The 25,007-nt window shown below is 44.4% G+C and overlaps 1 protein-coding gene and 3 non-coding genes across 4 annotated transcripts; all 4 read right to left on the bottom strand.

The window, feature by feature from the left end:
• Positions 1-1,805: 1,805 nt before the first annotated feature.
• polr1a (RNA polymerase I subunit A) lies at positions 1,806-24,984 on the bottom strand. Its single transcript, XM_037460691.2, has 37 exons — positions 24,677-24,984; positions 24,229-24,337; positions 23,958-24,053; positions 23,601-23,750; positions 23,232-23,342; positions 22,185-22,270; positions 21,771-21,859; positions 21,483-21,563; positions 21,053-21,170; positions 20,206-20,377; positions 19,931-20,092; positions 19,301-19,423; positions 18,766-18,993; positions 18,530-18,637; positions 18,298-18,444; positions 16,712-16,903; positions 15,975-16,124; positions 14,335-14,518; positions 14,143-14,225; positions 13,342-13,500; positions 12,762-12,860; positions 12,518-12,670; positions 12,015-12,097; positions 10,814-10,979; positions 8,445-8,568; positions 8,054-8,154; positions 7,705-7,904; positions 7,269-7,436; positions 6,896-7,031; positions 6,504-6,658; positions 5,714-5,843; positions 5,457-5,564; positions 4,476-4,778; positions 3,346-3,546; positions 2,836-2,953; positions 2,571-2,735; positions 1,806-2,288 (listed from the first exon to the last, which is right to left on the bottom strand). Exons 1-37 carry the CDS (start codon positions 24,751-24,753, stop codon positions 2,188-2,190), a joined length of 5,136 nt encoding a protein of 1,711 aa, XP_037316588.2. The 5' UTR covers positions 24,754-24,984; the 3' UTR covers positions 1,806-2,187.
• Positions 11,189-11,326, bottom strand: LOC119211659 (small nucleolar RNA SNORA5). Its single transcript, XR_005119787.1, has one exon. It is a non-coding gene; the product is annotated as a small nucleolar RNA SNORA5 (small nucleolar RNA).
• Positions 13,868-14,005, bottom strand: LOC119211661 (small nucleolar RNA SNORA5). Its single transcript, XR_005119789.2, has one exon. It is a non-coding gene; the product is annotated as a small nucleolar RNA SNORA5 (small nucleolar RNA).
• On the bottom strand, positions 17,449-17,586 carry LOC119211660 (small nucleolar RNA SNORA5). The gene has a single exon (XR_005119788.1). It is a non-coding gene; the product is annotated as a small nucleolar RNA SNORA5 (small nucleolar RNA).
• Positions 24,985-25,007: the final 23 nt, after the last annotated feature.

The raw sequence follows: 25,007 nt of genomic DNA, 5'->3' as shown, positions 1-25,007 counted from the left end.
TAAAGAGTGAGCAACACTCCCCATTTCCTCACTGAGAGCAACACATTTGACAAGATCACAACTCTTTTCTGTCCTGGCGGGTAAATGGTGGAATGAGCTTTCAGATGACACCAGGACCACAAAGGTTTTACATGTTCCGCCACAAACTAAAGACACACCTCTTCAGACTATACCTTGACTAAAAAACACCAAAAAAAATTCTAGCACTTAAATTGTACTTATAATACGGGTAGATGAAATCCTGCATTCTGATTGGTTAAGAATGAGTCACTCAGTCGGTCTGTGGCGGACGTTTTTGCACAATCTTTAAATAAGAATAAAGACTCACATATGTCCATCTCCGTTTATTTCCTCGAAAGGGAAGTAAGGGTCACAGCAGCCACATGCTCAGTAGATTGCCCAGAACCTTCCCCCTTCACATCAGGACCAGGCCGTTCTTGTACCTCAGTTCAGTTCCAGGTGGCATCTTGCTTACATTCAACACATGTGAACCAACTTGTTGAGTCTCTACAGCCAGGACACTGGGGACATCTTATCAGTGTGAGACACTTCAGCTCTTGTCCCATGGCCTTGCCATCCCAGCACTTGCAATGAATACACTGGTCATACAATGAAGCGTTGAGAAGAGTTACATATATTTTTGCCATTACAGGTCCTAAAAGATGGGCGAGCACCTTTGAAAAAAAAAAAAGAGCGGCCTACGTCTCCCCTGGCAGTTTGAGAAGGAGTCAGGTTCAGATCCCTGGACCTGGAGTGGCGCAGATAGGCAAAGTTTTCTTTTCTTTGTGAGAGGGCCCCTCAAAAGTGTTACATTTCCTGCAGCAACCGGTGAGCTCTTGCTGGCCCTTAAAAATCCAGAGGAAAAAGTGTAGATTTTGCGCCAGGCTGTACCCATATCTGCAGCAGGTCTCCAAGGTGATCAGGCTCTGGCTTGTGATTTCAAGGTAAGTAAGGGAAGTTAGCAATTCAGATCATTAACCTGCTGGGCAGGTCGGGCTGGGGAAGCAGTCACTCCTTTGCCGCCGCACGGCGGCCTCCTGTAAAGACAAAGGCCACTATAGCGACTACTCCCCTCCCGAACTCCCTCCCCATCCAAATCCGCCAGGCTCCCACCGAAATGTAAATTTACTCAGTAATATTTGAAGGAAATGTACATGGTGATAGAGGAGGTCAACATGAAATAGGATTAAGTCTCAAAATAGTGTTACCCAGCTTGTATCTGATTTAAAGACAGTTCAGATTGAGAAAAGACACTTCAAAGATGATCAGTGCCTTTTGGGCTGTACAGGCCCATTTACCGTAACACCTTAAATAGAGGCGCATTTCATTTTGAAATACGGTGCACCTGACCCCAGTCCGGTACACTGAACATTTACATTGGTTAAACAAGTGCAAATGTAGCTTAAGAAGCACGTTAGCTCCTCTAAAATATCACGCCGTTTTAAAAAGGACACCCATTACATCAACGGGGCGCGTTTTAAACGTTAATGTAATGTGTAACGTTAATATTAAGTTACTGACGTTGATCATTACGTTGACCGTTTTGTAACCATTAACCCTTTATGTTCCGGCGGACATGCCGGTAATCTCCCAAAACCACAATACGAGCGCGCATTGGTATCCTTCGCACTACATTCCCACTCCTTCAGTTATGACCCCTCCGCGCACCTCCTCTTTTCACAGAGTTCTTTTTCAGCAAACCAGTGGTAAAAAGTCTCGCAAACATTTCCGATCTTTCAAAACAAGAGGCCTAAATATCTACCCCGCAGCCTGATCCAGTTTATTCATAATCCACTATTAAACGAATATAAAAACGAGACACTTGTTTTATCCACGTTTACAAGTTTAATGGCATATTAAATACAAAAAGAAAATTATACAGTGACCAACTGCTCATTGATTGATTGATTGGCTAAACACAAAGCTTTAATCCTCAAAAGAATCAATTCTTTTTTTGTAAACAAATCAATCAAAACCTCCAATATTAAAGAACATTTGGCCAGAGCATTTGACTGTCACCCACAGTTACTAACTGGGATACAATCTTTCCGCTTTTATTCGTTAAAGAAATAGGCTGTTTTAGGACTTTGAGTTAGCAGAACTGAAAGCCCTGCGATCATATTCAGTCCTCGTGAAGTGTCTTTGTCTGCCACATCTATCCAACCGGACTTCTGGTCCCAACGTCTTTTACTGCAGAGGTTGTTTCAGCTCAAACAGTCCCGTTCCACCTTTCACCACTTTCCCTGTGACGAGGCAGGCTGATGGAGATACCAGCTGGTCATGTGATCCTGAAAAACAAAAGGAAAATACATTTATGAAGCAAAAGACAAACACTAACGTAGGGGCTCCGGTGGCTCTAAAGTCACAACGGAAGTCACAACAGGAAACCACAACAACTCAAAAGAAACGGCAGCAGCGACAGTCTTGAATTATTCATCATTTCACTTTCAATTTAGCTGAAGAACTAGCAGCAATGTGGAGTACAGTAAGTGCAGAACACGTTACAATGGCTCCATTGCCACATATCCTCATCCTCACTCAAAGAAAATCATTATCTTCGGTTTCCTCACCCAGCATGGTCGCCTGTTTGAGGAATTTGTAGCTGGTCTCAAAAGTCATCTGCTGCAAAGGGGAGGAGTTGGACTGGATGGCGTGCCGGTTCAGAGGCTTGTACACGCCTTCAAAACACATGTAATCTGCTACCAGGGACAGATGTCTGGGGTCCACCTCGATACCTGGACACGGAAAGAGAACAACGAAACCTGAGTGTGTCTGGCAGCCACGGGGCCTGCTATCCGGTTGTGACTGTGTGCGAGCATGTTTGTGTGCGCATACCATAGACGGCAAAGACATCTTTAATCTCCTTCTCTATGACCTTCAGACCCACTTCAATCCCATATGTTTTCGCCATGGCATGAACCTCATTGGAGTACAGTCTGTTGATGTCCAAGATCTGCAGGGAAAATATAGTCCCATCATTAGGATCATCACCATCCAAGGATGAATAAACATAAGGAATCTGTGAAATCTCAATCTGTTGGGCAATCAGACCAACAGACTATAAAATTGCTGCTTTTTTTCTCTTTTAGCATTTAAGCGGTGCTTTGAAATATTTGACTTTGTAGACTTTGCTAAGACGCATGATGACCAACACACCTGAATAGTCGCGAGTCTGAGTCAGTTATCTGTAGAGATCCTTTTTAAACAGCTGAGCCGAAAGGAGACGCGGCCGACCGCTTTTCTTTTTGTATCAACGCGGTTACCCTCTTGATTGATCTCTACGCAGTCTGTCCCCCACCCTTAACACAACAGCGGCATGGTAGGAGTGAGGAGCGGCTTTCTTACATCGCCGTGGTTGAACATTTCGTGCAGGTTGATGCCCTCCGTGTTGAGCACCATCTCCTTCTCTCCGCGCTTCGTCGTGGATTCGCCCAGCAGGCAGCGCGTCAAGCCCCTGGTCTCTGCGATGACGGCGTTTTGGGCCAGCGTCCCAAGGACCGCAGTCAGGTCAAAGTGTACGTTGCTCACCGGCAGGACCAGGCACACCTAAGACCGTTGTATTTTGTATGAGAACACAAAGCAGCAGTAAACCTTGTTGCAATGAGAACAAACAACCTGTTTTTGGAGGGATGAAACTAGCACACCTCTGCAAACTGTGTGTGTTAAGGTTTACCATGTTTACGTTATAATCATTGTGCAACTGTTCTGCTTAGGAATTTGTATAACCGTTGATGTGTGAAACACCCTTGCAACTATTGTTGATGTATCTCTCCGACAAGAAGACAATAGCAACTCCATATACATTCACTTGCTGTTACTTTGTCACACCCGCACACACTCACACATGTGGACAATTCTGACCAGCTTGCTAAATAAAAGGAGGCTGAAGGAAGAGTCCGGTCGGAGTTGGCTGTGATCGGGTGAAGAGTCTAGTACAGTGATTCTCAACTGGTTGGTCGCGACCCCGCCATTGCATGGGAAAATAAAAATTAGAATTAAAAAAAATAAAATAAAATCACAAAAATATTCATACTGTGATTTTATTTTGAAGGGACTTTTTTATTGCAGGGAGTTAATCGGTTGGGTCAAACCATTCTGATATGGGGGAGACATTGGGGTTTTAGGATAATTAAACATCCTGAATATAAAATTCAGCTTGTGAACTTGATTTTGAATAAATTAAAAATAAAACGTTCAGAATATTCCTTGATTTGGGTCACGGCTTGTCATTAAGGGGTGATGGTGGGTCCCGGAGCCACACTAGTTGAGAACCACTGGTCTAGTACTCCAAGAATCCTGACCGGACACCCCTTGCAGCAAAAAAAAAAAACTTGAAGTCGACTCAGTGTCTCTGACTTCGACCCAACAGTGTGGGTTTTTTTACCTTCGTGCTGCTTCTTCTCAAGTCAGCGGGCTAATGCTCTGAAGAAACCTTTCAGTTGGTTTAGTTTGACCAGCAACAGGTACACACTCACCTCACACCAGAGCTCATGCTGCTGATCGTAGCAGTAACTCTCTATCGCCGAGTTGGACTCCAGGACCATGTTGGTCCTTATCTGATCCAGCGTCTCGTCTCCTGCCACACTTCCTGCTGTTTTCGCCGGTCTACTCTTCCCCCCCGACCTTTCACCCTTTGGCTGGGACACCTTCCGAGCGTCCTTTTCACTCTCCTCGTCTTTCTCCACCAGCATCTCTGCCCTCTCCTCCTCGTCCTCCCCAAAGTCTTCCATAACCTCGGCGTTGTCAGCTCCGTCCTCTTCCTCACTCCCATAGTCCACCTGGAGAGTGAAAACAGTCGGGTGTTAATGTTTATTTTAATTTTTTATTTGGTGGTCATCTCTTTGTAATCACGGTGCCAGCGGCAATATGGTCAGATGTTCATCTGTGACAGTATTGAAGACAAAGTTCAATGAGCGCCTCAGTCAGAAATAACTGCAGAAACTAATGACATTTCAATCAACTTCAGCTGCACGTTGTGTTTAATGTCATTTGGCATAAAGTGTGTCTGCACACCATACTCAGCATCTCCGTACCCTTATACCTCACACAGCTAGTAGCATGGCTGTGGAACAATAGGCTTGCTGTATATCTATTAGGAAATGATTGAATGCAGGATCTGATCAGCAGGTCACAGCAGGAAAATGACTGTCCCTTTAATCAGGAGAAGATCGAAAAAGGGACTTAAGATCTTCCACTTGTTGTACAAATATTCATCCCACGATTTCCTGACCCTTTACCTTCCTCTCTTCTTCCCTGGAGAGGAGCAGCGACATTTTGGTCTAAACTAGTTTGTTGGAACGCTTTCCAGTCGGTCGTAAGGATCTATGAAAACCTTCAGGCATGCCATGGATAAATGATTAACCAGAGGTGCAATCGATTTCCGAGCTTTCCCAATCCGGGGCATCAAGTGGTAGCTACAGAGGGAAATGACACAAAGTGTTCCAACGTCTCCATACCTCCTCCTCCCGTTTGCCTTTCTGCTTGGCGTCTGTAGCGTCAGTGTCTCCTTCATTCGCCTGGTCGTCCACAACCTCTCGCTCCACTTCGTCCCCCGCGTCATCCAACTGATGATTTCAACACAACAAAAATTGTTTTCTTTGGATTTATAGTTGTGTATTTTAGGGGAAGGGAATAATTATTGAGGTAGAAACCTGCACAAAATGAGTGAGTGCGCTAATCTAAATCTCACAAGCCAGCCAATTAAAAAACAGACCCCTGCTGGCTCATCTGTTCCCTCGCCGTCATAGTCTTTATCTCTGTAGGTGGCCTTCCTCGTTTCCACGGCAATGGACGCCAGCTTGGCAGTGCGCTTCTTGATGGATTCCAGCAGCAGACGGAAGAACCTGGGAGAATTTTTGTATTTTCAATACGCGTTATGTAAAAAGTGTTATTGTTATAAAGTGTTACTGTTATAAAAAGTGCAGCTATTTTTGAATTAGTCTTTTAGACAAAAATGCATGTTAGTTTTAGTCACATTTAGTCATTTTAATCCTTCTTAGTTTTTGTCTAGTTTTTGTTGACGAAAACTAATTTTATTTTATTCTAGTTTTAGTCCCATTTAATAGCCATATTAAACTCGTTTTCTTTCCTTCTCAGTCCCAGGGACCCCCTGTGTTGTGTCTACAGCTGCATAATAGTCCAGCTTACAGTAGTTGTAGTTTAACGCCGTCCTCTCAAGATGTGGCGTTTGATCTGGTTGATGTGCGCGTGTCTCAAAACGCTGGCTATCGTCGCCAAATAACGGAGCAGCCAGGTCCGCATGAACATCTCTGCTGGCCGAGCAGCACCGAGCTGTTAAACGGGTCTTCATCTCCACGCACATCAATCTCTGGAGTCCCGCGGCTTTAGCCCGCTAACAGTTAGCTAAACTGAGACAGCCGCCTAACGGGGGCTGTACTTTGCCCATGTCTGTTAGGCGCACCGGAATAAAAAAATAAAAAAGTATTGTGACTTCGTCACCACCAACATTTTTGTCTTATTAACGAAAGATTAGATACACACACCTAGTTTCCATGTAGTGGAGGATCTGTTTGGGCGATAGCAGCTTATCGTCACAGTAACGCTCTGGAGGCAGGAAGTGGAACGTTACTTGGAAGGACCGCAGCTTTTGCTTATTATCAATCCGAAGAGTTTCTACCACATCCACCCGCTGCAGCACCTGATCCAACACAGAGCGAGAGAGAGTTTTAGTGAGTTTCTCTTTGTAATTTACCCTCAAGTAGGCGGGTATCGCCAGCTGGAAATCACAACGGGTTTAACATTGTCAGGAACAAGTACTAACATCATAAAAAGGCGCACTAAGAAGACGCCAAAGAAAGCCAGCAGAGGAAATCAATTATGGAATGAAGAGGAGAAGTCAGAAGACAAAAAGAGGTGGAGAGAAGCCGACCCTTACCTCGGCCAAACAGACTCTGGTGAGTCTCTTACGAAGCGTCTTGGCCCTCTTTAAGGCTTTCTTGGTGTTCAGCACAGGGACGCTCATCATGGGAGTTTTAATGTTGGAGCTGGCCACCATCAGGATCTCTCTCAGTCTGCGGGACAGGGGGACATATGCAGAGAGTGAGACGCCAGAGGACTAGTATTGCCGAAGGAAGGGCGTAGCGGTCCTGCCTTGACCTCTGCACAGTTCCTAACGGTTCACACGCTCACACCACAAGCTCTGCTTCACAGACGGACAGTTGACATGAGACCCCTCCCCTCAGCTTGTTCAAGGAGCAGTGCGTGTGTCCTGTGTAACGTGTTTGTCTGCGTAAGGAGAGGAGACGTACCGGGGTATTCCCAAAGTGACGTTCATCTCTCCTCTGCCGGCAAAGTGGAAGGTGTTGAGGGTCATCTGGGTGGAGGGCTCGCCGATGGACTGAGCCGCCAGCAGACCCACCGCCTCGCCGGGATCACACAGCGACCGCTGCCACTTGTAGTACAACAGCTGCCGGAGGCTGACACACACACACACACACACACACACACACACACACACACACACACACACACACACACACACACACACACACACACACACACACACACACACACACACACACACACACACACACACACACACACACACACACACACACACACACACACACACACACACACACACACACACACACACACAGCGCGAGAGAGAGAGAGTTGAATAACGCCATGCCCTCCAGACCCAAACTGGTCTTCATCAAGCTGTACTGTTCGCCCTTCCAGTACCTGTGGGTGTCCACGCTGTCTCGGCCCCTCCTTCCCTCGCTCTGGAGGTAACTCTCCATGATGCCGTGGAAGTTCTCAGACACCGAGCCAAAGCAGGTGTCGGGCTTCAACAAGCCCAGCGAAGGCTCGGGGCAGCGGGACGCCTTCCTGGTGTACTTGGCCCTGCTAGATTCGTCCAGGGAAAGCCACTGCTGGAAGAGCTGTGCAGGGAGCAAGCAGGGCGAGGTAAAAAAAAAAAAAAGGTGAAAGAGGTCGAGAGACGGTCGCTGGGCACCGAGGCCGCAGAGACCGTAGAGACCTTGTGTCAATGTCCAAGAAAGGGACACACATCTTTGCTACGGTTTGATACCTCTGACTCTGCATTATTTCTGCAGTAGACATCTGCATTGGTTCGTCCTTCGGCCCTCTTCAGTTTGGGCAACTTCTTCTGGGAAAACAGCAAGAACGCTCCTAACAGAAAAATACAGATTCCCAAATATAAGACTATATTCAAAATGTCACTATGCAGGGGCTTGATTCTGCTGATTCTATTATGGAACTGCTATGGAACCAGAATGGGGATTTCAGACCTGCTTTATTTAACCTTACAAACTCCAAATCAGAAAAATATTCAGTCTAAAGAGATCTAAAAACACAGTACAATATATGGACATTATAGTGTAATAAGTCATTCAACTTAAATGTTTGAAACTTGAATTGAAGCTAAAAACGCTAGAGGCCAACCAAACTTTGTGATCTACCTCTGCGCGGACACAGCCTCTGTCTCTTTTCTCTCCAGCGCTTGATGGATGCAAAGTGTTGAAGAGCAGCCTTCGGGTCCAGACGTGCCAAAACCTTGTCCAGGCCCTGGGACCTTTTGATAACCTGACAAGAAAGAGGGTTGTGGGGTGGATACCAAATTTATTGTGAATCCATGTTCTATTTAAACATTTTTCAGCTTTGTCTGTTTTTTAATATTCAAATGGACAAAAAGAGGTCACCATTGAACCACTGAAACAGAACCACCATGGTCCATTCTTCCTCCACACAAAGCCCTTTTAACTAGAGAATAAAAAATGAAATTGAACGCAGGAAGTTTCTAGTTTTTTGGTACAATCAACATCAGATTTGGAAATGTTCATCCAATCTACCGTCACTTACATGATTGAAAGGGTCTCATCTCAGCTCGTTACAGAGTAGGAGGCACTGAATTGTACACGGCTGCAGATTCAGCTAGTATGAAAACACGTGTTTGCAAATTACAGTGTAGTGTACAGGTGCTAGTTAGTTTGGAGTATATGTCTTGCTACGTGGACAAAGTAGCGTGGATGGAGCTCCATAGTATAGACTTAAGTAATGGGTGGTATAATGAAAGCATTTATGTTGGAGTGACTCCTTGTGTGTCTTGATGTAATGACGTCATGAATGCAGCAGGTGCAACACAAAAGAGCTGCGTTAAGCACGTGAGCATATCGTTTATCTACTGTGTATTAATTGTATATTAAGTTGCATAAAATAAGAATGACGATCTCCTGTCATTCGCGTAAGAATGAAGTCCCGTGTCTGCAGCGCAACACGGCTCAATACCAAACCTTTCAGTTAAGGTGCGTTCACACAACCACGGTGCAAATCTTTTGCTGCAAATATGAGAGCATCCTGCTAATATTTTAAGTGTCTTTTAAAAACAATTATTTCAAAACGTATCTTAAATGAACCACATGAACATATAGATATAACACATTTCCATGACCTTTCCAGGCCTGGAAATTACCATTTTAAAACTCCATGACCTTTCCAGGTTTTCCATGACCATGCGGTGTTGGCTCTGTAGGTGAACTGCAACGGGGTCCAGGAGTAGGTCGGAAAAGGTTTTGAGGTGGGACAGGACAAGGCGCTCAAAGGTCTTCATCACCATAGAGGTCGAGGTGACCAGCCTGTAGCCTTTAAGTCCTGTGACCCTTGTCTTTTTGGGGAGGATGGAGGAGGCCTTGAAGCTGGCTGACACATGGCAAGTCTCCAGTCAGATGTTAAAGGTGTTGGTAAACACTGGAGACAGCGGACCAGCACAAGGCTTCAGGATGGAGAGAGGAAGTCTGTGACGGCTGCTTTCTGGGGGTTCTGTGTTTTAAATATTCTATTTACGTCCCTCTCCGGAATATGTGATGAGGATGTGGGGGATTGTTGGGGACTGGGGTGTGTGAAGGCTCTCTTCACCAGTGGCTGCCCACATCCAGTTCAATACATTGGTGCTCATGTACCATGCTGTGAAGGTCCAGTGTACATCCAGGACATGGTGAAACCCTACATCCAACCCGCACACTCCGCTCTGCATCTGCCAAGCTGCTTGTTCCTCCCTCACTGAGAGCTAAACACTCGACAAGATCACGACTCTTTGCTGTCCTGGCTCCTAAATGATGACATCAGGACTACAGACAGCCTTCACAGCCTCTGCCTGCTCATCCAGACCTCTGAAAGCAGTCCTGAAAACATTGCAGTCCGTACAGTCCAGACACGACTGGATGTCCTCTTTAGCCTCACTGGTCCACTGCTTTGATTTCAGTACAAAAGGCTTAGTTTGTTTGTGAAAAAGTGTGCAAATTAAAAAAAAGATATGCAAATTAAACCAGAAATCTGCACACCGCGGTGCATTTGTAACATTTCTCAGCGAAGCAAGAGAAACAAAGAAAACAGCACACTGAAAAGCAAGCCGAGATGACACTAATCTCACATTCAAAGGGTTTTTTGTGCGTTTTATTGATATATTTCTTCACTAGTAACATATAAATTGAAAACCTTTACACATCAAAACACTCACAGGAGCTCCCGTTTTACCCCACAGAAGAAAACTTACTTCTAAACTAGGCTTACTTCTTGATGGTTTCAGGAGCTGCCTGCTCTTAAAGGTGCACCCGCTTTTAAACCTGTGCTCAAACTCCAGGTTAGCTGAACGTAGACTAAAATAATCCGAAGCCGTTCATTGTTTGTCCGAGCAGCATATGTGGCAGGTGCACTCATAAAGGTGGTCTCCATAAAATCAAAGACACACAAAAATGCATTGAAATCGTTTACTTATTGGGCTGAATTCCATCAGCATTATTTTCACAACAGCAACACTTGGATCGGTTTGTACCTCGTAGTTTTCCTCTATGAAAGAGAACTGCTTTTGTTGCAGGAAGGGCGTCTTGGGGATATCTAGGCCGTCTTCACCATACAGGAACTGGACCACAGATCCATCGCTGTCCCTCACAGTCAGATCGTACTGCACTACCAGGCCCTCCAGATGCTTTATTACACATCTGCAGGAGAGCGGGAAAGGAAAGGTCAGCAGACATCCTAGGGTTCCCTGCATTGGTTTAGAATTGCTTACCTGATTCAGCTGCACCCAAGACAACAGTAAACAGGGCCAAGATTTGTTTAATATAACCTCTAATCTTCGAAGCGATAAAGGAGTGGAGAAGCTACGGCCGATCAAGTTTAAGACCCAGATTATTTGTCTGTGGCAGCTATTTGTGTGTAGTACATTATTTATCCCCAGTGGCCATGATGGAGCACCCTGGGGCCCATGAACTACACCTTCACTGTCGCAGCCATTTTGGCCAGTGGCATCCACAGAGGAGGAGGCACTGAATTTGACACGGCTGCAGATTCAGCTAGTATGAAAACATGAGTGTTACCAAATTACAGTGTAGTGTCCAGGGGCTAGTTGCTTAGGCGTCTTGCTAAGTAGTGTGGATGTAGCTCCATAATATAGACTTATGTAATGGGTGAGACTTTTCTCCCCCTCTCCATGACTGTTCAGGCCCTTTGGTACCTTACAGGTTGGTCATTTAGCAAACTGTGCTTTGACAGCAGTTGAAATGTTGCTTTAGAAAGGCTAAACCACCCAAAATATGGATTGAAGCACCTTATTAAGTCAACTTTTTTTTTTGTCTTCTTTTCTTTGGCGCATGCAGTAGAGAGGGTGCACTGGTAACCGCAGGATGGATTGTTCGAAATTTGGCTGCTCCCAGTGTCAAAGTGTCCCTAATCGCTCCACAGGAGCCTTTACGGCAACACACTACTCCCATTGTGTGGGAATGGTTAAATACAACCGAAATGTCAAACAAATGAAACTGAACTGCACCCACATCCTTCGCAGCGTAGATGTGATCAGAAAAACTAAGCATTTGTGCAAATAATCAAAGATAGCAAACTGGATTTGCAAGTGCTGCATTTGTGCTCTGTCTTTTGCTCCGTAGATCTTGCCTCCACTTCAGCCTCTGACAAAGAGGCAGAATGGGACTTTAATGCCATTGCACACTACGCGGTGTCAGCAGTCTGGTTCACGTTACCTCTGCAGGTATCCTGATCTAGATGTTTTTACAGCAGTGTCCACCAGTCCCTCTCTGCCGGCCATACAGTGAAAGAAAAACTCCTGACCGCAACAACACACAAAGAAAAGAGAAGAAAATAAGTCACACAGAAACAAGATCGAAGACAGCGAGGATTTATGGATTTTCACCATTTCATACACTAAGTGGGCATGACTCATGACTCTGATCAATAAAGAAACATGTAAAATTCTGGCAGGATCACCAGAGGATGCACCTCTCAAGTCACATCTTGTGCATGCGTGCTCAAGATGAAAATCTGCACATAATAATACACCCAAATTAAAAGCTCCCAACAGTTCAACAGCAAACAAGCCCTTCAACATCTACAGGTAGGGGAGCATGGCGACTCGTGTGATCACTGCCTAATGACCTTCATCTCCCCAAAAAGAAGAGATCTTATTTATAACGTTTCTCTCTGGCGGGGAAGGACGTCGAGAACTACTGCTCCCCACAATGTGTACCTGTGGCTTGATGCCAGTGAGAAACCTTCCAGAAACAAAGCCCCCAGCACCGGGGGCGGGGTCATATGGCTGGAAGCACGGCAACGACTTCCCGGAGGGCATCAGAGGAGGCCTACGGCCCTCCAACTCGATCTGGCCCAGTAGACAGGAAATCTGAGAAAACGCAAACAAGCCACACACGTCATTTGTAATATAATAGACTACGTACGGTTCATCTGGTTTTGTTGTAGTGCGTGTGAGGTACCTGCATGGTGTTTACAGTAGATCCCTTGGCTCCTGATTGGACCATCAGTTGGAGATTGTTGTCAGGGAAAGAGGTGTGGAGTCCGACGGGCATGCACACCTACAAACAAAGCCGTCAAACAACGTTCCAAAAGCAGAAAACCCATTGAACCAGTTGGCCGAGGTGATGCAAAACGACCCGGCGTTCCCTCTGGAGCGACATTAAGAGGCATTATTTAAATGAACCTATTCACCATTATTCAACAATGAGCACCACCAAACATATCTGGAACCTCGTGCTAACCCTGGACAGTCGATGTAAGGGAGACGCTAGATCTCCAATGTACTGAATGGATAAAAAAGGGGACACGTATGTCTCATGCCTGCTATTTTTTGGCTTTAGGAAGCAACAACCATAAAACTTAAGTGAGACCCAATTTTGGTAAAAGATCTTTGAAGACAACCCTTGTGCTTCTACTCCATTTCTCCATGCTGGTATTGTGCCATAAAGACAGAGAGTGCATCAGCCATCGTTTGTTGCCAGTAGAAGTAGTAGTTGTAGCACGCATGACGGTGACGTTCCTTGAGCCCTGGCAGGTTACCTTGTTGATGTCGTTGTTCACTTGGTTGGCCACCTCTTTGAACTTGTGGTCGGCCATGCTGAAGTCACTCTGGTCCGGGTTGAGGTGGGCATCCTGCCAGCGGCTCTGGGCATCTCCACGGTCCACGTTAGTGGGCAGGTTGAAGGCTAGCTGGAGGGCCTTAGACACAGGAAGATACGAGCACTACATATCAGCTTCGGTTCCATGCCCAGCTATTCGGCAGACACATGTTGTTCCTTCTGCTGCAGCAGCAAAAGGCAAAAACGTCTAAAAACTAAACAAAGTGCACTACTGGCCAGTGTACTGTATGATTGGATTTGAAGCAACAATATGTGTAACAAATTTGAACAATGACTAGCTCCTTACAAATCCAACATGGACGAGGAGCAGTTAGACTGCATCAGCTGTCAGGGAACATGCAGAACTATTTCAGATTTTTAAAAGACTCTGATCAAAGGAGGAAAGCTGTTGTTCCAAAAGACACTCAACATTACAGATTCAGTAGCACTCTTTACTGCATGTTTGTCTTTGTGTGTAGTACATTATTTATCCCCAGTGGCCATGATGGAGCACCCTGGGGCCCATGAACTACACCTTCACTGTCGCAGCCAATTTGGCCAGTGGCATCCACAGAGGAGGAGGCACTGAATTTGACACAGCTGCATGTTTTTTCTATGTTTATTGGTTTGAATCACACTAAATACACAAACCCATACACCATTACAACATGAATCCACTTTGAAAATAATGCAAACACTGCCAGTTAATTAATGCCCAACCAACTCTGGTGCATTAACTCACCTTGCTGCCAATCTGCAAGGATGCTTCAATGATTTCTTTCCTCTGCTTGTTAGCGCCTGGTTTCACAAGGATGTCTTCCACACCTAGACACGCAAAAAAGGCTTATACACGCAAACAGACACTATGGCTGTCTGTAACATGTCTCTGAGGACAGCAACAAATGCCTCTGCATGTCTATTAGCTGTACCTTACCCAGGGTAAAGCCTCTGTACAGCTGCAGGTAAGCAGTGAAGAGTCGAGCCAGACAGCTGAGCAGCTTGCCACTGGTCTGCCCTCCGTACAGCTCGTAGCAGCAGTGGACTAGACCGTAGGCGGAAGAGCCGTAGTGGGCTTTGTCCAGAACCCCCACCAACAGCTCGCCCTGGCGAATCACCACCTGGGGGCAAAAAGGGATCAGCGTCGGAAATACCATGGGGCAAAAAGGCACAATTGCCCCCAATAAATACAATGTTGTCGCCGATATCAAGTACATCGCATAAGGCAGAATGGAGAAGTACCAAAAAAACATATTGTGTAACAGCCTAAAATGACCCAATTTAGACCCATTATTAGGGTGTGCGGAAAATATAAAAGAGGTCACCGTCTGACAGCTGACAAACTCTTTGAAGGATCGATTTTTGATGCGTGCTTAGGGTCTCCAGCCAATCCTTTATTTGGGTAAATACATTTGGTTGAGACTGTGGTTGACTCAAGGTTTAAATATTTTGTTCATTGTTTTTACAGAAGCATGGATTAATCAGCTCCGTAACAGAGAGCCAACTGTGGAAGCTGTAAATCGGATGCAGAATACAGCGTTCTGAAAAATAGAGCTGTTCGACATTGCTTAACATATTGCTAATCACGAGAAACTAGAAAGAAAAAGTCAGATTCATGTTTTCTGTACATTTTGGTTTAAAAAAAAATCCAAGAAACACTTTGAATCTGTAGACTACTGCTACTCTTATTGCTGCCATTTGGTGAGAAATATATAGTAAGCACAAAATACCTACATTTATTATTATTTTTTAAATACCCCCAATTTCTTATTTAATGTCCCTGGTTTGCCCCCTCAAAAATATGCATCCCTTTCCCTCTCGTGAAAGGGATGACAAATGTCATTGTCTGGTGTAAAGTCAAAATTTGATGTAGTGAAAAGGGGATGCGGCATCATGATTGATTAATAAATGGGATTACAGCAGCTCAGAGTAAAGTAGTCACAGAGCAGGAGACAATTTAGTCCTGCTTCCCAAGTAAAGACTAGCCACTCATGAGCCAGCTTCGACAAGACTCCAAAAACAATAACTTTGCTCTCTCTGGCAGCTCATACAGTGGTTTCAGATTAACAAATATTTCTGGCTGGTTTGGTTGATTTTTAGCCGGCTAGTAGTGATACTTGGTACTCAGAGGCTGGGTGGAGATAAACCTTAACAATTATACTTCAAAACCAAAGGATCTATGGAGGTCATTTTCACACTGATCTGTAGTCTGTAGCTTCCATCTGTAACTTCATAACCTGTAACCACAAGTGCCAATTTGATCATTAGGCGCTATGACAAATGCTTTTCAAGCCAAGCGGTTAGTATGGCGCTTACGTCAGTTAGCTGCAGCAGCTACTTTGTTCTCGGGCCAACGTTGCGTGGCTCACAACTGGCCCCCATTGGCATGGGTGCTGGACCTTCGATACGGTAGCAACACCCCTCAATCTCTGCTGCACAGACTCTCGCTCAGTGCAGGATGGCACACATATTCAGCTTATTCTGTCTTCATGACACTACTGTAGGTGGCAGTGGAGACGCATCGCTCATCGAACACAGTCTATGCTTGGCACATCTTTTGTGTGTTTTTGTGTGTACCTGTGAGTCACACATGCTGTCAGGTCTGTATCCCGGAGCAGCCCGTGGTGGGACTTGGATCCATGCTTTGCTGGGGATTTTCGATTTGCCATTCAGGTTGAGAGGCACAGCCTTCTGGGGGATTATATTCAGCAGGAGCGTCGACACAACCTGCAGCAATCACCAAAGGAGTGACACAACAGTACAAGAGGAGTCCGCAGAGGCATTACATTCATGTGCATTATGAAAAAACAAGTTTTCGGGTACAGTTATGTTTATAGTTGGTTGTCCTGGTGATTAAGGTCTGGAAGAAGTTAGTGGCAAAGTAATCTGTTAAATGGGGAACATTTTGAGATTGAGTGTCCTTGTTTCTTTATTAACGATCTTCTTTCTTGGTCCAAATGTAACTTTCTAAGAAAAGTTAAATGTAATTATTGCAAAGGCCATGGAGCAGGGCAAAGCGTCAGGGTTGGTGCGATGCTGTAGGGCTCGAGAAAATGTGTTCACCAGAAAGAAGAACCGCGCCAGCCAGGGAAGTTGGACCAGGGGCTTCAACCGCTCGGCCAACAGCCAAAATATATATATACATATATATTATATATATGCTGCCTAAGCCTTACTTTCAACAAAGAAAGCAAACGAGAGGATCAACTAAAATGTTGGTGATATTCATTTATATGTAAAATGAATACAATATATTACAGCACCAAAAATGATAGTGCTCATTTTCGCACAAGTTAGGTCACCAGTTCAGTTACCTGCTTTCCTGTCCAGAGCTGTTGGGGTTTGAGGATGGCCGGTGGCAGCAGCTGGACTCGGCCTGGTTTGTCAGTGAGTCCTCGGTACACTAACTCAATGTACTGGACTCGGGTGAAGAAACAGCCTCGTATTGTCATCCTCGTACCAGACACCATGTGGTCCTGGATCAAACCGGCTAGAGGTTTACCATCCTAAAGAGGGAGAGAAACACACGAGTGCTGACCGGTGCCCTCTTATAATACTGTGTGGGGCCCTAAAAGAGGCTTCTCATGCATGAAGTGAGCTGCCTGCTACTACCTCTTGATTCCCATCATTAGCAGCGCTAATAATGCCAAGTTAACGTAGGTGCTGTTGGCATAAGGAAGACGGATGTGGTTTGAGTAGGGAAGCACCACAGGTTTTTATTATTAAGAGCCTGTTAACATTATGGACATGACACTACAGAGAAAACTTTTTTGTTTCAAGTCTCATTCTAAAATCATGTGGTGACAAGATGGAAAATGGGAGTGAGAGTTAAGAAGAGTCCTAGGAGTAGTTTGCAGAGTGGGAGTAAAACAAGCTTTACCTAGTGGGGTCTGGTAGATTTTCAACGTCATGGATGAATATTTGGTTCAGTAACATGGATGGATCCCTCAAGATTTTAGAGAAAATATAAGCTTCAGTTTTGTTTATGCTACCATTGTTGGAGGCAGCTTCTGTAGTCCTCTTCATCAGATCAACTCATTGGATTACATTGATTTGTGTGTAGTACATTATTTATCCCCAGTGGCCATGATGGAGCACCCTGGGGCCCATGAACTACACCTTCACTGTAGCAGCCAATTTGGCCAGTGGCATCCACAGAGGAGGAGGCACTGAATTTGACACGGCTGCAGTTTCTGCCAGTACAACACTTGAGTGTGTTACCAAATTATAGAGTGTACAGGTGCTAGTTTACGGTCAAGGTGCCATTCTCATTCCAATTCAAGTAGACTTACCATACTGTATACTGAAAGTGTGTCTTATTCTTCAAGAAACAGTATATGAAAGGGGTTGGGTAATAGAATCCTGCTCTTTTTTCTGGCAGCAAGATATCTTGCCTCTCGACATCTCACGCAGCTAAACCATTAAACTGCGAGTGCTACCATGACGCCCACTGCTACTAACTGCACTCTAGAAGGAAAAAGCTTACAGTGTTACACTGTAAAGGTGAACCACCAAATCTACTGAACCAGGATGAAGATGAAGGAAATTGGAGATGAAGAGGAGGGCCCCATAGTGGTTGAACTCTGGTTGCTGAAAGACAATGATTGGCCAGTCTACGTTTGAGGAGCGAGATGGATCCCGACATCTTTTTTGAACATAAATAACACAATGCTATTTATTGTTTGTTTAAGAAAATAACAAGCTAAAGACATTTTCTGCAGGAAAGGTAACTTTGAATAACTTCTGTTGTGATCAAGGACTAAATAGAAGATAAAACACCTTGGTGGGCGGTCCATATTATATTATATTGGGGTGGTGTGGTAGGGGAAACACAGTGTGCATTTAAATATATATAATATACACTCACACACACACACACACACAAATATGAGATACTAACCTTGGGGACGAGGTACTGCTGGTCGGTGCCGACTAGCGTGTAGGCCTCTGCTCTGGCCAGCTCACTTTGAGGGAAGTGTGCGTTCATTTCATCTCCATCAAAGTCGGCATTGTACGCCTTGCAGTTGGCATAGTGGAGCCTTAATACCTGCAGCATGAGAGTAGGATAAAGTACAATTTGTCATATTTGATAAGTTAGGGTTCCAAACATACTATAAAACCAGTGGGCCTACCTTCTCTCCTGGTAAAATGCGTGCACAGTGAGCTTGTATGGAGGGTCTGTGCAGAGTTGGCTGTCTGTTGAGTAACAAAACATCTCCATTCTTTATGTGGCGATTTACCTGCACATACAAAAGGACAAGCGTGAAGGTCTATGTCTCCGATAATGACAGGTCAGTTCTCACCGCATGGTGTACATGGGTTTGTACCTGTGCACTACAACAATTGCATACAATTGTACCGGACTTACTATCTTCATTGCCATCTTGTGCGGGCCGGGAACGGGAGTCAGCAGTTGCTTGGCAACGACTTCTCTTTGTGTAAAGCTGCTGGGTGATAGGATGGTCCTCCTACCGTCCTCGTTTATCACCATGGACGCACCAGGGTGGACGTTGGGTCCGTTGAGGACGGCCTGACGAAGCTCCTTCACGTTCCATGGAGTGACGGGCTGCGGGTAAGTCAGCTTTGTGGCAAACACCTGCACAACAGGGGGAGAGACAGAAAGCTTCTTTCACTCCGCAATCCAACAGGCAGCTCATCTAAATCTGCTATTATTGAACTAGTCGATGACCTAGTCGATCATAATGAGACTCGGTCTTTACTGCAAAACCTCATGGCAGTCAATCTGCGACACTTTGCCTGCTGGTTCATATTGTTTCTAAATTTTCCTCCTCCAATGGTGGCGGTGCACAGATAAGACTGACCATCCTGAACCTTTATTTGAATCAACATGTCTGTTCTACTCCTATTCTAGCTCTGGTACTCTAAAAACAGTTAAGATGTACCATAGGTATTCCAATCTCGTTGGTCTCGATGTACATGTCGGGACAAATGACGGATCGTGCGGCATAGTCCACTCGTTTTCCCATCATGTGTTTCCGGAACAATCCGTCCTTCTTCTCCAAGATCTGGTGGATCAAAAGCAGACAATTTGGCAACTGGCTTTGTGCTTCTTTAATGGCAAACGTGCTCTTTCACATTGCTTAATGTTGATCTGCTACACTGTGTCAAGTGACCGATAGGATTTGATTATATTGTTATTATGAGTATAATAATCATAACACTTCCCTGTTGTTATTTGTTGAAGCAATGGTGTAGAGCGCATATGTCAAACTCCAGGCCAAATACGGAATTTTCTTTTGGACCCCAGGATAATATTTAATTACGATTACAGCTAGATTATAAGTAGCTGCTATTCGTAATCATTTCACCGGGGGGTCACACTGTGTGATTGAGCGCGTGCCACATGACCGTGCACCATCCGCACACACCCATCAACCGATGCCATCGCCTTTGATTTAACCCTCTGGCCACTTGAGTTGACTTGTTAAAGTGGGCGATATGAGGCAGCTGGTAAAACAATGCGTCCTGAGATTAAAATAAGTCATGTTGCACAACATCTGTGTATTGTTTACCTGTCTGATTCCAGGGTATTTCTCCATCATTATTTTGTCCATATCGCTGTCAAAGACGATGTTGACGTGCGTCTGCAGGCGAACCCAAGTGTTGTAGAGTTTATCCGTTACCGTGAGTCCGGGGATATTTAACAGAAATGTCTGGTCCGTCTGTTCAGGAGCCTGGGAAAAAAATGTAATTAATCTCAGCAGCTGGGCTTTATTATACAGACAGATTTGATAAAAGCATGAGTGTGAGGACATAGGGCAAAGCAGCAGCATTTATTTAATCTTACCTCCCCCTCCTGCTGCTGTTGCTGCTCTTCCTCTTCCCCCTGCATCGTTTTCTCCCCTGCTATGAAGGCCAGAAGTTTCCTTAGGGTTACACAGTCCTTCATGACGGCCTGCATGTTGATCGTCTGCCCGTTTGTGAACATCTGTTCACCCAGTCGATTAATTGGACGATACCTGATAGAGAAAAGAGGACAGGTGTGATTAGGTTACACAATCTCTAGCTAAATAACTTACTAGCCAGGCAAATGTCCTGAACAATATCTAAAGCACTACAAGTTCTCGGAGAGAATAAAAGTTTGAATTTGGTGTGGCTCAAATTACAATCTTGGTTTAGTTTAATATGATTAGAGTGGAAGTGTTTGTATTGTGTGGTCAAAGAGGTAAATACAAATACTATTAATGTTAGTTAGTTAGCCATGATGCTTGTCTATCTCCATGAGGACAGAGTGAGGCTATAGGAACGTTAGTTGGTCACCTGCCCGCTGCTCGGCTTGTTTAATGTACCAAGTGCAGCATGGCGGAAGTAGCTTGATAGCTCTCAACTAGTGAGCCAGCTAGCTTGTTAATTCAACAACACTTAAATGCTACTGCAGTTGGAGTAAAATAACCAAACAAAGAGATGTTCTGACCCCTTGCAATGTTACGAATACAGTGTAGGTTTATGTCGTTATTACAAAACGTTAGAGTGGCTAGTCTGCTACTTACTGTAAGTCTGTTTAGTTTATAGGTGAGTCGCTGCAAAAGTGACTTTAAAGATAAGGCCGTCGCACTGACCATCCTGATACATTTCTATAAATGGGAATGTGCCTTCTACTGCTTGGTCATTTCTCTGGTTGGATCACACTGTACCTGGCCGGTGGGACCACCAGTAGCTCCAGGAAGAAGAGGTCTGGATAGGAACTTCCCTCTCCCTCCCTCAGCATCGTCCCATCCCCCAGCCCAGCAAACAGACAGTTTAAGAAGAAACCTGCAGGAAAGAGAATTGATTCATAAATTCCGCCCGCAGAGTCCAACTCCTAGTTGTGGTCATCTACACATATATGTATATTCACACATATGATACATAAGCAGAAATCATTCAATTGATACAACACAAATGATTCAAATAAACGTATTATAGTCTTGAATTACTTATATGCATTCATGAACAGCTCCTGCTCGTCTACTGTTAGAAAATCATGGTTTCGGTGATGGGCTTTCCCAGTTTGATCGGCTTTGTTAAGCCACGTACGAGGAACAGGCCTCAGGTTTATGGTGTGCGCAGAGTTTTTGGGCCTACCTTCATTCTCCCACAGTTTGGTGAGGTGTTCCCTAGCTGTGTTAGCTGTCAGGTACACTCTCTTTCCAGGAATCAGATCATCTGCCGGAAGACAGGAACAAAAGCTGGTTGATATTTCTTTACCGGCTGTGTGCATAGACAGGGCTTACAAAGGGAGACGTGTGGTACAAGTGAAACACAGCATTCCCAGTCCACTCAGATTGTAACAATATGTTCATTCTCCATCTCCTCCAACCAGCGTAGCTGTTGGCACAATATGAGCGGTTATGTTCTGAAAATATTACTCACCATTGCTTTTGCCAGTAGTCTGTACTCCTGATGGCATGGTGACAATCAGCTTGCTGTTGTGTTCACGACGCACTGTAAACCTCCCCGTTCTATACACATACACCATGATTAAAGCATGAAATGAACAATTAGGAGCAATATCTATGCAAAACATAATCATGCAATCTATATTTTCAGCCTCTTACTAAGCAAAAAATGGTTTGCATCAGCAAGGTGGTCTTCAATGTAACCCTCATTAGTACAACACAGGACAACGGTGGGCATTTCCTCGGTAGGTTTCACTATGGTCATCAGTGTTTCTCTCACCATTCCAATGGGGCGCAACCCCTCCTTCACCCCCTGAACCCAACCCCCCTTGTCTGTGCGCACACACACACACACACACACACACACACACACACACACACACGTTACCTGCAGTAAGGGCACTTCCTACTTTTCATTTGGTTCCTCCAGAAATCGTTTATCAAACTGTTCTTCTTTTCAACAAGATGTTTGATCTGAAAATAAAAGCAAGGCCAGTGTGTCCATCAGTACTGATTGGTATGTAACAATAGGCTTCAAGCTGCTCGTGCTACATGTGTGTGAGATGCTTGTGATAAAAAGTTTAGCAGGTCATAGTGTGCATCCCTGATTGCCACGTTATGATATTAGCAAATGTTTGTACAAAATGTAAATGAATCAATATATTTGTCATTGTAAGGTTAATTGATTTCAGCAATAAAAATTGATAAAATAGCTCATATGAAGCAACTTTGTCCACTCCCGTGTGGACTAGTGGTGTGACGGATCCCCCCCTCACAGTTCTGTTTACTTTTGAAATGCAGATCAATGAGTATTATTTAAAAAAATAGTATAATAACGTTCAATAAAGTTTTACTGCTGATGTGTATACTAACAAGTCCCTTAATTAATGTTGCATGGTGTATCCATACTAAGAAGGTACCCATTTGTTAAAAACTCAACAATTTTGGCACATTTTAGTATGGTTTCTTCCTTAAAATAGCAGGATCAGAGCGTACTCTCTGCTCTGCTCCCTGGCATGCATAAACTAGGAAGACTGTATCGAGTCAACTTCTTCTCTCTCAACATTTTTATTTTTAAGTAAAAACTATGGCCAACAGTTATTTTCTTTCAGTGTTTGGAACTTCTTTACTAAAAGAATGAAAAGAAAAGATACATTTGACTCTTCCCCTTTTCTTTGTTGATGCAAAGCCACAACTGGTACTGACAAAAGTATTGAAAGCAGACTCTCCCTTGAAGCATCATTTTTAAAAAGTGAATGTGGGATTTTTTCGGATTCTTGGACAACTTCATATTTAAATAAATTTAAAACCCTAATTTTTATACAAATTATTCAAAACCAATTTCCATAAAGGACAGGTCTTTTCATGTTATATAAATATTCATATTATGCACCTATAATATTGTAATGATTGTTACCTGGATGTGTGCACTCACCGGTTTGGTGCTCTCTGAGCCCTCAGTGTTCACTCCAACTATCGTGGCTGTAAACTGCTTCAGCAACATCGCGATCTCGTCCCCAGTGGCTTTGGGATTCTCTTCCAGGTGCTAACACACACACACACACACACACACACACACACACTAATAAGTCTAAAACTGAGGATTAGACCAACACAATCCCAATAAATAAGAAATGCTGTCCAACACAATACCCCAAATTACAACATTCCTTCTTCCACAAGAATGGATAAGTATTATAATGATGACTGATGGTTGATTTATTTGTGAGGGGGGGAGGTTAAAGAATGCTCAAGTCTGTACAATATTGCACTGACTAGTCTCAAAAGAAATCTTTGAACCTACTTGCTTGAGAACCGCCTCTACTTGGTAGACCTCCTGCATGGAACCATGTTCCAATAACTTCAGCTGATTCAGCAGCAGGTGGATGGCAGCTCGGGGACATGTTAACATGTGACACGAAAGACAGGAACCACGCATAAACAAGTAGAGTTTCTGATGAAGGAGAGTAGAAGGAAGGAAGAGAAAGGCATTTAAAATATTAGAAACAATCACAAAGGCAAGAAGATTTGAACAAGCGTTAAGCCAATAATTAAAAGGTAACACTAATGTAAAGTAACTCCACAGGCTGGTCCATCAATAGCGGTGTCACCTCCCGTTACATTGAGGGGTAAACGTGTGTGCATCTGAAGACATGCTTACATCAAAGAACAGCGGGTTGTATACAGGTAGAGGTAGCTCTACATGTCCCAGGTGTCCTGGACAGTTGTTGAAGTCTTGGCAACAGGTGGAACACACCTAGGGGAATAAAACAATATCAGAAATGAAGATAAAAAAGGGTCAGTCCGTGGTCAAAGTTAAGGCTCTCCATGTTAAAATGTACACACAGAGGTACAACTACACGTCAGGAAGGGACGGATGTATAAACCTATACAGACGTGTCATCACTGTCTTTCAGTAGAGATGGAGCTACCTCTTTGTTGTCTGCTGGCCCAAGGGCTAGATCGTACAGGCCGTTCAGGGCCACGTTCCCAACCCCATCGAGCAACCTGACGTTAGAGATCAACTTCACACTCAGCTTCCTGGACAGGAGCGGAGAAGAATACACGATCAGACAATTATTCAGCATTCTTGGGAAATCATGTTTATTTCCCGGGACAACCAGTATCTTAGTATTTAGGTGGTTGGGCCTCTACAGTGTTATTCCCGTCAGGGATACAATCTGAATCAACAAAAGCCGGTAGGAACTGAAACATGGGGTTACGTTGTTCTTTTTGAGGGTCGCCCACAATGAAATCATGTTTGGTACACAAGTCAAATGTATCTGCAACATTCACATAACAACCATTGGCCAACCCTCGTGTATGCATGTGTATGTTCTGAGCGCATGGTAGCTACTTTCTTTACAAGCCGTCCCCTACCTTATCTCCTCGGCAGAGTACATGCCAAATGACATGCCCTCCAGTTGCCGCCATGGCAGTTCTTTAGCAAATAACATTTTTGAGAATTAACCACACTTTAGGGTGCTTCTTGGTATAAATCCATGGCGTACAGTTGAACCACATGCGAAGCAAAAGTTGCTCCTGTTCCACACGTGGGACCGTCTGATCAAGCGCAGGAATACGGGGGAGACATACATACGGTTGACTAGGCCTTTCTACAAAATTTAAAGAATACTCTACTTTTAAAATAATTGGTTCTACATTACAATTAGAAATGGCCTGAAGTTAAGTGGGTAAAATCTAGTATTTT

Source organism: Pungitius pungitius, chromosome 2 (assembly GCF_949316345.1).
Source record: "Pungitius pungitius chromosome 2, fPunPun2.1, whole genome shotgun sequence".
Taxonomy (NCBI): Eukaryota; Metazoa; Chordata; class Actinopteri; order Perciformes; family Gasterosteidae; genus Pungitius; species Pungitius pungitius.
Note: the sequence above shows the minus strand (reverse complement) of the source record. Positions and strands in the feature narration are given on the sequence as shown.

Bases quoted from the DNA above. Each gene is read 5' to 3' on its own strand.
- polr1a (XM_037460691.2), bottom strand. From the start codon at position 24,753: ATGTTATTTGCTAAAGAACTGCCATGGCGGCAACTGGAGGGCATGTCA. The intron at 12,861-13,341 runs GTAACCTGCCAG...CTTTGTTTGTAG, and splicing joins TGAACAACGACATCAACAAG to GTGTGCATGCCCGTCGGACT. The intron at 2,736-2,835 runs GTATGCGCACAC...TTCCGTGTCCAG, and splicing joins AGATGTCTTTGCCGTCTATG to GTATCGAGGTGGACCCCAGA.